General features: G+C 36.7%; 1 protein-coding gene across 7 annotated transcripts in view; it reads right to left on the reverse strand.

Moving 5' to 3' along the window:
- Window positions 1-15,580, reverse strand: part of Syx1A (Syntaxin 1A) — a 229,222-nt gene that overhangs the window by 181,438 nt on the left and 32,204 nt on the right. For all 7 annotated transcript variants that reach the window (XR_014133021.1, XR_014133020.1, XR_014133023.1 and 4 more), the window contains exon 2: window positions 10,075-10,164. Coding sequence is in view for 3 of the 7 variants with exons in the window: in XM_081770867.1 (XP_081626993.1) it covers window positions 10,075-10,164 (90 nt within the window). In the remaining 4 variants the exon portion in view is untranslated. The remainder of the gene's footprint in view (window positions 1-10,074; window positions 10,165-15,580) is intronic.

Consider the following 15,580-nt stretch of genomic DNA (forward strand, 5'->3'; position numbering starts at 1 on the left):
TATTAATTTAAACCAGATATAATTCATTTTCACAAAATAAAGTTTCAAAATGTCTTATATGAAATAAATATTTTCCAACGTAAAGTAAATGGTTTTATTGTTGAAGTTCACATCCGATACTTTGTGAGTTCAATTACGAGAATTTCCCGAGCACTTGTCGCAAAATTTTTTTTTTCCCGAAAATTATTTTAAAACAATTAACATAGATACAATCTATATTTTATAAAGTAAATGTTTCAAAATGTCTTAAATGAAATTACATATACTCCACCGTGAAGTAAATAGTTTTATTGTTGAAGTATCACTTCCGATGTTTTGTGCGTTCAATTGCGGGAATTTCCCGAGTCCTTTTTTTTTTTTTCGACGGGTTTTTTCGAAAATGCATCTTTCTTTACTGCACAGCGAAACTTCCACTAGTACGGAAGTTTGAATTCAGACTTAAAACAGTAAGCGTTACGTAGTCTTCTGAACTCTGAGCACTAAGCTTCTTAAATTTGACAAGAATTTTTACGCCATTGTTGGTGTTGATTCTACAGAATGCATATTTGAAGAACCAAATTTTACTGAAGAATACTTGTGTTATCGTCAAAGGTAACAAATAGTACCAAGTTTCACTAATATATTTACATATTTATTGGTAGTGCCGCCACCTATGTTCTTAAACCCGTCACACGTATGAGGAATAACATCGCCGAGTTGGTGAGCACACTATTCACGGCAAGTGTTTTCTAAAATATAAAATTCCATATTTTACTTCAAACAGGTTATAAGCATAATCCATACATTAATTTGTTCTACAATTATTTCAAGCTAAGGTAAGTTTTATTTTATTCATTTACGGTATTCAAAACTTTATAAAGGTCTTATGTTGATAACGTAAAAGCATCTAATTCGTCCAAGGAAAGTCCAGAATCAGATAAAAAAAAAAAAAATCACTTTCAATGCGATCACCTTAGTTGTACCAATAATATACTAACAAAAAGCTCAAAAACCCAGGTGGATTTTAAGGTTTTTTTTTTCAGGTGGATCCAACCCGAAAAAAAAAAAAACCGGCGGGTTTATCAAGCTGGGCCCACTTGGGTAAACTCTGACACGCTACGGTAAAATTCACGACACCAGTGAATTTCCGAGAAAATTGTAGGGGTCTACACGAATTTCATGTATCATTTGCACCTATTCCCATCTGAAAAAACTCAAGTTGAATCCAATATGACGGCCGGGGTGGGTAACGTATGTCAGAGAAGCAGTACTTGATCCAATGTGTTTTGCATATGACCACATTCATGTCCAGTTACATCTAAAAGTAATTTGTGTCCGAGTTATAGTAGTGTATGATTGAATTCCGAATATATGAAGGCCCATAAATATGCAAATTACCGGTATGGGCCGCTAAAACTAGTACAATACACATTGGGTCGCGGAGAACTTTGCATTTAAAGCAATTTTACACGGATCTCGAGGGGACACTTCGCGAATGTCCCTTGTAAGGAAGAGGTTGGTCAAGTACTGTATATGGGGTATTGCACAGGGGCGTCATTTAGGGGGGGCAGGGAGGGGCATTTGCCCCCCCTGAGTTTGAGATTTATATAGATTTTATCAATAGAGTAGTACTAAATGAGTGAAAAACGCGAAATTCTACTTATATCAAGGGGTTTTGCCCCCCCCCTTCCCAAAGCAAAATCTGAAATGACGCTCCTGGTATTGGACTGTATGGTTCAGAGACTTGGACATTACTGAAGTTAGAGAACAAATATTTCGAGAGCTTCGGAAGGTGGTGTTGGAGGAAGATGTAGAAGATAAAATGGACACAAGAGAGTAACGAACGAAGATGTTTTAAAACGGATAGGAGAAAATGGGACACTTTTAGCCAGCATCCGTCGTAGGAAGGCGAACTACACTGGACACATCTTGCGAAGAAATTTTCTTCATACCACCATAGAAGGAAAGATGAAAGGAAAGCGAGGAACAGGAAGAAGAACACAACTGATCGACGATTGAAAAATCCAAACATAAAATTGACAAACTCATTAGTTCCAAAATTTGCCAAAAGGCACAATACTTAATAATAATATTCTGTTTTGAATCAACTTCATCTATTCTTGCACTCTCCCTACATAACTATTTCAGACTTTAAAAAAAAAAAAAAAAAAAAAAAAAAAACCCTAAATCATTTCGGAGAATTTTAAAGACAAATGAGATAACCACGTTTACGTGACTAAAGCGCCACATATGAAATTAAATAAAAGGTTTGAATTCGTTAAAAGTAATGAATATGTATTCATTTTATATTGCATTTGTTAAGTACAATAATTGCGTGTTCCCCCTCCCCTTGTGCGAAAGGCTCCTGGACAAATTATTATAATAGAGACTTCGACCCCTCCTTCCTTCCTTCTCGTAAGTACGTATTTTAAATAAACGTTCACGGTACGAATACTTTACTTTTAATAGTAATTTTCCAAAGTCAACATGCTGACAGAATGTTTTTATGCAAGATAATTTTTTAATTTAAGACTTAAAGACCCGGAGGGGATTTAAATGTAGAAACGCTTGGATCCCGGCCATTTTAAATGTATTTTTAAAATTTTGTTACTCAGAAACTACCCTTTTAAAGTGAATGAAACTTTCAGATTCAATCGAATAAAAATGTACTAATATAACAGAAAAACAGTAATGCACTTAGCATTGTTACCGTTGAATACACAGTGTTGCAAACTTTAAGGAATATTTTTTGTATGTTGGAAATCCAATCGAAAGACATATTGTCCGATAATTTCATGTAAATTGCAAACGACCATACAACTAAATATAAATAAGTTTAAATATACACTACATATCACAATATGTCACTCCGCCCCCTCCTGTCCTTTTTGGTGACATGTTAGGTGCGAGGACGTTTAGAAGCGCGGCGCGATGGTTGAGAACTAGTGCTAAGAACAGCATCGAGTGTTGTTTTCGTGTCACTGTTGGAAGATTCTAGTTATTCTAATATTGTAGCAATGTCTAAACATTAGATTCATCGTCCGTTTCAAAAGCATCGGAGTCGCTATCATCTACTATTTCCGTAATTTCTCCGGGCGAAAATACGCCACTATCATAAGAACCACGACTTGTTGCGGTGGTATTCATCGCCAGAAGCTCAACTAAAAAGAGGAAGTGAAGCCTAAGCAAATTACAAGGATGTCGAAACAACCACACACAGTTCCACTGGCTTATAAAACAGCAGAAAAAAATAACTACATGTTTTTTTTTTTTTTTTTTCCTTCTGAGTACTCATATCTTTTTGGGGTATACACATTTGACACAGCATTTCATATAAATCTACGCAGTACGTGACCTGTAGGCATGAAGGTGATAAATATTAGTGAAAAGTAAACAGAAGGGACTAGCTGTATGAAGCTGTTGGCTTCTTTCGTCAACTGCGTGCTGAAGTGCGGGAGCTGGCCTTGATGGGTGCACGGCAACTAAAGTTGTCTCCGGGACTGAACGCCTCGTAACAAGAGGGCAACTATAGTTGTCCATGGGTCTTTAAGTGTTAATTTTATACTGCATTCACATCGTGCTTAAAAAAAAAAAAAAAAAAAAAAAAAAGTGAATTTTTGAATTGTGAAAGTTCTCAATGATTCTATATCGAAATTTTACTCATATTTTAAACAAAATGTTTTAACGAAAATAATACTTCAGAAGAATTCTACCTACAGAGTTTCACTAAGGGATCACCCTTTAGTGAAATCGATTTGAGTTGAGTTGATTTTAGTTTAGCGTCCCCTTCAGCAGCGAGGCTATATGAGACGTGGACCTACTGATTAACGTGGAATCCGAACCACATGAGCTCCCGCCGGGAATCGAACCCGGATCTCCCACGCCAAAGGCTTTAGTGAAATCGAATTTTACATACTACTTAAGTATTTCAACGCAAGGTGGAACGAATTTAGATACTAAAACTTTCTTACTGTGTATTTACAGTATTATAACGAATGTACTCCTGGTAAGATTTAAATAGTTAATCTGGAACTAGATCCTCTAATTTAGAGATTCAAGGATTGCAAATTCCTATCTTTGACAGTGTTTCCCAAGTAGCAAGCACGCAAATGAAATTAATGCTTTCTTTTTGGATCAAAAGATCCAACATATTTCAGTCAAAAATTTTCTCGTAGGTCTTATATCTGGAGAACTACCGTACATACAATGTAGCCAAACCCAAACTTCTTTAACTCAGTATGATGTGCTTACTCCATAGAAAATACGAAAACTTGATTTAAGGGCCGTTCAAAAATGTTGTGGCTCCTGATCCAAAAACTAATTATTGACCAAAAGCGCAATCTTTTCGGTTTTTTTTTTTTTTTTTTTTTTTTTTTTTTTTTTTTTTTTAAGATTATTCATAAAATTCTTGTTTTCTCTTGTTGACAATGATTTTAAGCTTAAATTAGATTGGGATGATTCTTTTTATGATATTCCTGTAATGAACGTGATTTATCGTGAAATTGCCTAATTTCAGGTTCATACCCTATAACGAGTGCCAAATACCTAAACGAAAAATATTACATTTCTCATAAAAAAGAGGGAAAAAATCACACATTTCTCTTAACGCTGAACTAACATTATAATGTCTAAATCGTTTCACTCACTGTCAATTTGAGTATTTAAAATGCAAAATAATTAACCAAGAACTTCGCCCTAATTATTAATTTTAAACGAGAAAGAGCAAAATGTGAACTAGAAAACTAAGTACAATCGGACTAAGGGAAGACTAAATCCACCGGCTTACTTTTATAAGCATTATATTGGACACAAAAGGTGCATTCTAATGCTTTAGTTTAAAAATCTTTCAATTTAACGTCACACGAATATGGAGTTTAGGCTAAGGGAGACTACGATTACAGCAAGTGAATACGGTAATGATGGGAGAATTGGTGGAATGAGAAAGTGGAGGAAACGGGAGTAACCCGAGAAAACCCACGGGCATGATGTTACCTATCACAAACTTACTTGGCCAAGGGGGCCCGTGGCTCAATGGTAGAGCGCTCACCTCTGGTGCATGGGGTCCTTTGTTCGACCCCAGCTCACGCCAAGTGAACTTTGTGGTGGACAAACACCGTGTGGCGGGGTTCTCGGGGTAGTACCGTTTCCTCCTACTTTCTCATTCCACCATTTCACTTATTTCTCATCATCACCGTCTCATATAGTCTAGCCGGCATAATCGTGGGACGTAAAACTTAGATCTCATTTTACTTGGCCGGGATCGAACCAGGGACCCCATGTGCCAGAGGTAAGAACTCTATCGCTGACCCACCGTGCCCTCCCCCCCAAACACTTCGGTTTACACAAAGAAGATTTGCTTTGGATTGATTTAAACCTACGCAGTGGAGTAGGGAACGGGTGGACCCAGCCCTTCCCCCAAGGGTTCCGACAATGCACTTTGGTACTTCGATGTTCGTTTTTTTTGGGGGGGAGGGGGGAGAAACAGCAATTCCCTTTCATGTACTCTATTTGAAAACAAAATATGGCACTAAACAGTTCCTAGACAAGCTGTGTTCGCGAACATCGTCTTTGTTCTTTAAAAGTGTCTGCATTTTGGGGGTATGGAAATCGAGTTTTCCAGAAATCCCTGCCCTTCAAAGGAAAGGGAAGAAAGACATATGGTGACCTTGAAGTTATTGTTCTACTGTTTGACATAGCAATGACCACAGTGTTCACGTGTCTTCTTTGACCAAAAGCCTTTGCAGACAGCCATTTAATATTGAAAAGAAACAGTTTCTTTCTGATAATAAAAAGAAATTCCGAAAAAAAAATCTTTATCTTAGTTGAAGGGTTAAGTACCCGGCTACTTTAGGCGATCGCAAAGCGTATTTATTGCTCATGCGTACGCTTGGAATACGCTGCCCATGTATTTAAATGTAGGTGGCTAATCACAAACGCGAAAGCAATAAAAACGCAGAGAAAACGTCAGCTCGAGCGTATTTGGTGCGTTTCGGAACAATAGACCGCCTGCTATTTAAAATATTTCAAAAGGAAGGAAAGAAAGGAAAGTCGTGTTGCCAGGCAAGGGGATTGTAGCAAGAAACAGCTGCTTGGAAGATGGTTTGTGCAGAGTATTGGAACTCTGCTAGTATAGACCTGGACCTGGTAAACAGACCCGGAAACCCTGACTGGGTCCCATTATGATTTACAACTCTGGTGAAAGTAAACTTACTAAATAGCCACCTTGGCCGCGTTCGCTACAGAGGGTAACGCATCAAAAACGCTTTTTTAAATAGCCACTCTGTAAAGAATGAACTGACAGACATCTTTGAACCCAAGAAATCATTGATCTCGAAAAAAAAAAAAAAAAAAAAAACTAAATACGTAAACTGTCTATTTTGAATCATTCACCGCCGTTCTCAACAGGGTTAACTACAAGAAACCTCGGTTTAATACCATCCACTTCTAACCGCAATTAGCATCAAAGAAAGCGGTGATCAATGGATTTCGGTAAATGCTCACCAGCTAATTTAGTTTGCTTAACCTACAAAAAAGGGCTAAAAATAAAGATTTTTCTTTGCAATTTTGGTTTCATTCATACGAAAAATATTTGAGAAAGAATTGTTAACAGGAGAGGGTAGAAAGCAATAGTAAAGACTTGTAGCGTGTGACTATGTCAGAGCGATCTCTGGTGCTTGATCAGTTCAAGCAGTTCAGAAGATTTACTTCACTTAGACGCGTTCAGGTTGTCGAAATAAGAACTTACTTTGCGATTGGAAAATGTCGTAAAACGTTTTACAATAGTGGTTAAAGTGAATAAAAGACAATTGCGTTAATTTCGTTGAGGAAATTGTGCACACAAAGAAACCAAAAAAAACAGGAGAAAAATCTAAACAAGATATTAATTCACTGAAAGACTCGAAATACGCTGTAGAAAAGTAACTACAACGACAAGAACGACAGTAGTGGTGTTAGTTTTGGCGAAGAAAATGTCCAAAAACAGCAATCGAAAAACAACGAAGAAATATCTAAAGAAGCTTCAGAGAAAGATTCATTATTATTATTAAAACTAAACATTCTGGCTCAACAAACACACACACATTATATATATATATATATATACGAGGGCTGTCTAAAAAGTATCCGACCTTTGGCCAGAAAAATAGTTGCGAATACCTGACAGATTTGGGACCCTAATCCCCTTCAAAGTAGGCCCCTTGTGCTTCCACACACTTAGCCCACCGATCCTTCCACTGCTGGAAACACCGCTGGAAGTCTTCTTTTGGAATGTTGTTCAGCTCCGTCGTCGTGTTCCGCATTATGTCTTCTCTACTCTCAAAACGGGATCCCTTCAGAGGCGTCTTCAATTTTGGAAACAACCAGAAGACACAAGGAGCCAGGTCTGGAGAGTAGGGAGGTTGGCGAACGGTTGTAATTCCATGTTTGGCTAAGAACGTGTGGATCAATTGGGATGAATGTGCTGGGGCGTTGTCATGATGGACGTGCCAGTTCTTCGCTGTCCACATGTCTGGTCTTTTGCGCCAGACTGCGTCACGGAGTCGCCTGAGAACATCTTGATAGTACTCCTTTGTCACTGTTTGTCCTTCCGGTGCGTACTCGTGATGCACAATTCCACGGGCATCGAAGAAAACAGTCAGCAACACCTTGATTTTGCTTCGCACCTGCCGCGCTTTCTTCACCTTGGAGAATCGGGATGCTTCCATTGAGACGATTGTTGTTTTCTTTCTGGGTCGTACCCGTACACCCATGACTCATCTCCAGTTATCACGGAATTCAGATACCCAGGATCAGTGTTGGTGGTGTCCAGAAGGTCCTGTGCAACGTCAAAACGGGTGTCTTTTTGTTCCTGAGACAACTTGGGTACAAATTTAGCAGCCACTCGTTTCATGTTCAAATCGTCACGCAAAATTGCATGTGCAGAATCTTTACTCACTCCAACATCTTCTGCATTCTCCCGCACTGTCAAACGGCGATCTGCCATCACCAAATTTCGCACCCGCTCAACAACAGCTGCATTCCGAGCAGTTTGGGGCCTGCCGCTACGCTGCTCAATCTCGACTGATGTTGCGGCCATCTTTGAATCGGTTGAACCATTGTTTAATTTGTGTTACACCCATCGCATCTTCTCCAAACACCTGCTGAATTTTACGAATTGTTTGGCTTTGAGAATCACCCAGCCTTTGACAGAATTTGATGCAGTATCTTTGCTCAATTCGTTCAGTCATCTTGCGAGAAACACTAAATCCGACGAACACTACCAACAGCACCTCACTTCGCGACCACCAGCTCACGACTGGCACACGCGAACGCGGTGAAAAAATTCAAGCATGCGCATTAAGATTCCTCCTTCCACCGTGCACGGTGGCGCCGCCTGAGAATCACTACTTTGCGTGGAAAAAATTAAGGTCGGATACTTTTTAGACAGGCCTCGTGTATATATATATATATATATATATATATATATATATATATATATATATATATATATATATATAATGCCTCCCAACACTAAGACCCCCCCAAACAAAAATCCTGGTTGCGCTACTGATCCTACGTAAGCTAAATAGACTGAAATAGTGATGTCGTCATTTCCTCTTCGTTACCATGGTGATCGCCATGTTGTTTTCTAAACAAACGCATGAATACTATGAAGTATATTGTTAATATGAACACTCATTTTTATTTTTAGAACACAAATAATTTTAGAATATTTTGAGGACAAAGTAAAGTTGGCAGGAAAAGATACAGATTAAGAATATGAGTCCACTATTTAAAAAATTTACGAATGAAATTTAGTAATTAACGAAGTAACATATAAGGAACCTTTTTCTACAGGGAGCATCTCTAGGTAATCTGATAAGATAGAAATTGCATAAGTAATGCCAACGCCATTACCACGTAATGCACAATGAACAAAAGCAACTATACGCAATGCAAATACTCGTAAGGTACAGACAGATCAGCTGTCGGCACAATGAAAATAGAACAAATACTTGATTTGTCTGCAAGGAAAAATAAGAGTCTACTTTGAAAGCTTTGATGTTAATTATATTGGCGTATTCAGATATTTGACGCCCACCCATTAAAATATGAGTACATAGTTACAGTGGCAACAAAATAAAGAAACAATAAAAAAACATGAAGCTTGTAACCATATGTGTTATGAGAATTTTCAATCTGGACCAATTTCTGATCAGTTTCAATGCATCGGATCTTTTCTTATATTTCCTAATTCATGTACTTAAAAATATAACAACAAGGAAACATCCAATTATGAGTAATTCAGCACAAGTTTTAAACACCATGTTTGCAGACTTACATGTTTGGAATGTACTGTGTGATACCGATGGTACTAAATAAAAATTTTCCAGAATTGTTTAAATGTAATATCCGATAATAAATAAGCTAAGTATATTTTGACACTTAACGTAACCTCTAAATGCATAAAACAAAATCTGCGATATCAGGGGAAACATTTCACTTTCAACGCTTGACATATTTTAACATATTATTTACCTAATTGCTTGCTTTTTCTATGCTTTCGAAGTTTCATTCATTGGATTTTGTATTTTACATATACACATGTTTCTTTTCTCTAATGTTTGCCATCCGGAAGTTAACACGTCACTGTTTTCACTTTGTACTTAGGTTCTTAGGCCATGTTGTTTAGAAAATAAAACTAAGATCACCATAGCAACGAGACGGATATGACGTCACACTATTTCAGTCTATTAGCAGATCGGAAGAGAGTTGATGCATTCTTCTTTTCGACTGCACTTTTGCTGGTAATTTTAAACTGAGTTTTGTAATATCCATGCCATTAAAAAAATAAAAATGATTTCTCAAAGTATTATGTGTGTCTCATTACTCTTACTATTACTTCATTTAAAATTTTCAATGCAAATTAAGTATGACCGTTAGTGGCAGATGGCAGTAGTGAGCATATCAAGTTTCCAAGGCATCAAACATGAAAACTAGTTACGATACACTGACGCGAACAGGCGTCTTCTCCAGCTACCATTTGACAAATGTTGTAGAAGTCAGTTTTTTTTTATTCCCTATTATTACTGGTGACTAATTAAATAATGAACTTACCTCTGCGAAGAACTCATCCATGAAGCCATCCCTCCCTTCAACGTTAACAGCCACATCATCAGGTCCAACATCATCATCGTCACTCTGGGCCTATAACAACAAAACAAGTATTTTACAATTCAGTTCTTGTTTTATCTTGCCAATAAACACTACAAGTATATAATTACATAGGTAATACTTTCAAATTCGACAGTCAACTCAAAATAAATTTAAAAAAAAAAAGCAGAACTAGCTTATATATAATAATTAGCAGAACCAGCTAATTAAAGTTGTTTAAAGAGTACACTTAACATTTACAGACTGTCAACTTACAAGTACAGATCCCACAAACCTCTCGCTCGTTTTCGAACTGTTGCAGCTAGCGACAACTATTAGGAATTATTAGGGTGACTATTAATTGAGGCGCGTTATTGGTATTGAGAATATATAAATATTTTTCGCCTGTATGTTTATGCAACCTGAAATTCATAAACGTTTTGCGGTTCGCACATCTGTGCTGCTTACATACTTATAATTAGAGACCGGATGTTAGGCAAAATGCCTATTCTTTAATATTAAAGATATGATCAAAAATAACGTTTCAAAGTTTATGTGGGGGGTTATAGTTTCGATTTAAGCCAATTTTATTTTGCCTATTTCGACCTTTACTGCCTAAATAATTGCTTTAGTGCCTAATGTTGCCTATTTTATGCATTTTCTTTAAAATAAGCCTTCATTGGGGAAATATATAATTTATACAACATAAATAAAGACGCATATATACGTATAATAAGTGTTTGTAAATACAAACATGTGCTACGTTACAATGTACAGTACATACAGGGTGAACTTCAAAGATGTGCATATACTTTGGGAGGTGATTAATTCCATCAAAAGAAGACAAAAAGTCCTCTTGTATTTTGTCGAATTCTGTGTCGTGTACGAGTGACAGTGGTGCCAACTTGGAATCGAAAATCAAATCTTGACAATTGGAACGGAACAGATAGGTGTGCACATACGTTGAGAGATGATTCGTGAAATGAAAAGAAGACAAAAAGTCCTGTTGCATGTTGTCGAATTCCTCGTCGTGTACGAGTGACAGAGGTGCCAACTTGGAATCGAAAATCGTACACATACTTCGACAGATGATTCTTGACATGTAAAAAAGACAAAAAGTCCTCTTGAATGTCAGAAAACATCTCCCGAAGTATGTGCACACTTTTATGTCTCTTTCCAATTGTCAGGATTCGATTTTCAATTTTAAGATGGCACCCCTGTCACTCGTACACGACGCGGAATTCCACAACATGCAACAGGATTTTTTGCCTTCTTTTGATATGCATCATGCAACAGGTCTTCTTCTGATATCACGAATCATCTTCCGAAGTATGTGCAGATCTTTTAGGTTCACCCAGTATGTATGAATGCATAACAAGCTTCGTTTTTATATGTACAATAAAATATTAACAAACAGGTATGTTTCTATATTCTTTGAACATTATCTATGACTTGAACCTATTTTTAATGGTATTGAGTATTTATCTTCATTATTTCGCGTTACATTTTAGTGCCTATTTTACTGCCTATTTTTAAAATTTTAGTGCCTATTTGCCTGCCTATTTTACAGGTTTTTAGTGCCTAAACATCCGGTCTCTACTTATAACATAATTTTTCCTTTATAATAAAGAAAGATTATATTAAAATTTACCTAGATATTTATGCAACCCGCAACTCAAAGGTTTTGAAGTTTGCATAGTAGCATTACTCGTAGGTTGATACGTTCTTGCTTTTTATAATAAGGATATGGAAGCTTCCTTGGCTTTATAAAATACATAATGTTGAGTAGGCAACGAAGCTACAGGGTGCCAGATTTATGGGGAATTCGTTTTCCTCTATCCTTACTTTTTTTTCACAAATAATTCTAACTTAAAATTGACTAAAGCAAGCACTTATTATCCTTCACAAGATAGACTTAATGCATCTGATGAAGGCAATGGCATATTGCCGAAATTATAACATAGATTAGTGATGATAAGCGCTTCCTCTGATCAGGTTGTAGATAGTTTCAAAGCTAGAATGAACAACATCCAGATAATTCTACTGTATCTGTACGGTATAGTTAGAGACAGTTCTGTACTATACGTTTCAAACCACCACCTTTCATTCTCGTTTAGGGATGGACAAAATCGTTTATATATATATATATATATATATATATATATATATATATATATATATATATATATATATATATATATATATATATATATATACGTATATATATGTTTCTGTGTGTGTGCATAGTTTCAGAGCTAGGGCTGTCCAAAACCGCGAAAAAGACAAATGTCAACAAGCCCTATTTCGAATTCCAGAAACTGTGGATGGTGGTCCTTAGCGTAAAGGAAGCCACGCATACACAATCTAAAAGTGCATATTTCATCAAGTTTAAATAGGTGTACACGGTATTCCCTACAGGGTGTAATCTGCAGATATGCTCTCAATAGAGTTTTCAGATATACCTTGATTTCAAGGAGGGTCCAAAGTAGGCAGGAGGCAAGCCTAGGTAACAATGGATATCCAGTGCTTCGGAAAGAAGTTGGAAGTGTTAGGAACCGGTAGCTCCATGTTTTTTGTGTTCATAATAACGTGTGATGCGATGCATTTTGTCACAGTGTATTTCACGTTTTCTTCGATGGCATGTCTGGGAATGTCACCCTGCAGGAAATACACTGTACACCCATTGAACATTAATGAAATGTGCATTTCTGGGCTGCGTATGCATAACTACCTTTACGCTGATGAAGACCACCATCCGGCCATATTTTCAAATTCGAAATAGGGCCGTTGAAATTTGGCTTTTTCGAGATTTAGGACAGCTCTAGCTCTGAAACGATGCATTTTCCCCCACAGGTCCGAATGAACTTTTTCTCTTATTCTGATGTGAGGAATCACCTCTTAAAGTTTGTCGGTATAGTTCATTAACACTCTTGACAAAATTTCAAAGTCAGATGCACTCGCCAATCCAAAAATGATGGTCGCCAGTATCTCTCATGTACAAGTTATGAGAGATTCCTCCCCCCCCCCTCCCCCAATGTCCTTTGGTTTGACAAAAAAAAGAGAGGGCATACAATTTCAAAGCCAGACAATTAGATTCAGGATAATCAATTTTAAATTGGACAATTCATATACATGTTAAAATACCTTACCTTAAAACATCACGTTTGCGTAACGCTCTCTCTCTCTCTCTCTCTCTCTGCACAGAAGAGTCAGTTGTTCACGCAGTTTTCTGATCAAAGTCCTTAAGTGAAGGAACATTGATGGAAATTGTCAGTAAATCATCCAGTATGTCAGTCTTTAGTGAATTCCTGTAGGCAATCCTACCTCTGTTGAGACTGCTGAAGTTTCTCTCACATGAAGCATACTTACAGGTAAAACTGCACAAAATGTGACAATTGGAAGCAGATTTGGGAATCTCGTAATAAAGTTTTCACTAAATATTTTTCGGTATCTGATTCAACGTCAATGAAGGAAACAAAAGTTTATATTCTGCCTACTCTGCTAAAACTAGGTCCACTTTTTCACTGCATAAATCTGGTTACAAGTACTTAAAAAGCATTTTTGTTTCTTCCATGCCAAATTCAAAGATTTTTCCTTTAGGAAGCCAAGCCAAAGTGTTAAATATATGAAGGGACAGAACTACCTCTGATGATACAGTTTCCAAACGTTCTGTTATGTACATTTTCGCATTTTTAGTTAACTTTCGTCTTGTACTCTGGAACTCTTGCTCTCCAGATTGAACATTTGTGAGTTGCACATCCCACAATTTACCTGAAACACTAAATCTACTAAGTCGAAGAAAGGAGGAGCGAAATACAACGTTGTGAAAACTTTACATTCTGTTTTCTCTCATTCAGTGACAATTATTTCCGAACTATACAGAAGCTGTGCAGCCCTGTCAGTTTAGGCTACTGAATAGCCCCAAACTTCTAGTCGCCAATGGCGACCGGGAATTTTCCGCCCTGATATATATTTCAGAAAGGGCTTCTTCCTATCTAAGTCTTCATTCTCTGATAGTTGATTTGTGCGTTTTTCTATATTTAAAAATACATAGGCCTATATGACGAACAAACGAAGCTGAGAAGTGAAGGTGGAACTTAATGTTACTAATTCATTTCACATTAATAATGACTCTGGATTTAATTACACGATTCTTTAACAATTTCAACTAACAGGATTTAACTATAATATCTATTTAAACCCCCGATATGCAAATACATGAATTGGTGAAACAAGAGACAATGTGCTCTGTTATTTAAATACACTTTCCCTCTAATGAGTTTCAGAACTAACACTAATGTTATAAAAATATAATGTTTCAACATTTAATTATTTTCTTAAAGTTCAATAATTCAGGAGACGGAGGCGAACAACGTCTCCCATCTAAAACTTTGACCTTGATACAATAATGGGCCATGTTCCTGATAACTTAAGGTTGGTGTAAAGGGACAAGTTTTGCCAATAGATGTCACTACAGTCTTCGTATCTCTCTTATGTATTTTTTACCTTTCACGTAAATTTACAATTTCTCTTACAAATTTTAACGTACAGACTTTAAATTTTTGGAGAAGGAAAATCATAACCTATCGAAGGCAACAATCCGTGCCGATTTCTTATTTAGAATTTTCTTCATTGTTGAAACAGTTATGTTGTTAAAGGTTTGGATATCCCTTTCAATAAACAAGCCATTTCAACAATGAAGAAAATTATAAATAAAAAATCGGCACGGATTTTTGTCTTCGATAGGTTATGAAGTTCCTTCTCTAAAACTTTGAAATCTCTACGTTGGAATTTGTAAGAGAAATCGTGAATTTTCGTGAAAGGTAAAAAATACATGAGAGACATGAAAAGATTGTAGTGACATCTATCTGCAAAAATTGTCCCTTTAAACTAACCTTAAGTCTTGGAAAGCCCATAACTGTTTTGCTGCACGATTATAAGAATATTTCACCACAGAATCTCCTTATCTTATTAAGGAAATGTCAGAATCATTCCGAATAATACGGCCATTATGGCTTCTTTGTCATATTTGGGTGTCTTAAATAGAAACATTTAAAAAAAAAAAAAAAAGTGACACCTTATGAATTTATATATAACGTGTTCTCACCTTTGTCTGTTGCTTAGTTGTCTCTCGTCAAACTGTACGATCTTACTAAAATAAATAATTTTGAATTGCGAAGTAATGAAAAACAGAAAGTTAACAACGTTTTGAGTTGCTTAAAAGATATGAAGGGATGAAAATCAATCCGGAGTTAGGGCCATTAATTTAGGAATTTTGTGGAAAAGAAGAAAAAAATATCCGTACTTAACACCTAAGTGAAATATCCTGTTCCATAACCAGCATAACCCTCCGTGAAAACTGGCAACAGCACACAAATCAAACTACCGAGAGGAAAAAGTGGAGACTTAGCTGGGAATTTCCGTTCAACTAGCTATCGGCGAAACAAGAGGACATGACATAAACCCTCTT

Source organism: Thermobia domestica, chromosome 9, assembly GCF_964235325.1.
Source record: "Thermobia domestica chromosome 9, izTheDome1.hap1.1, whole genome shotgun sequence".
NCBI classification, from domain to species: Eukaryota; Metazoa; Arthropoda; class Insecta; order Zygentoma; family Lepismatidae; genus Thermobia; species Thermobia domestica.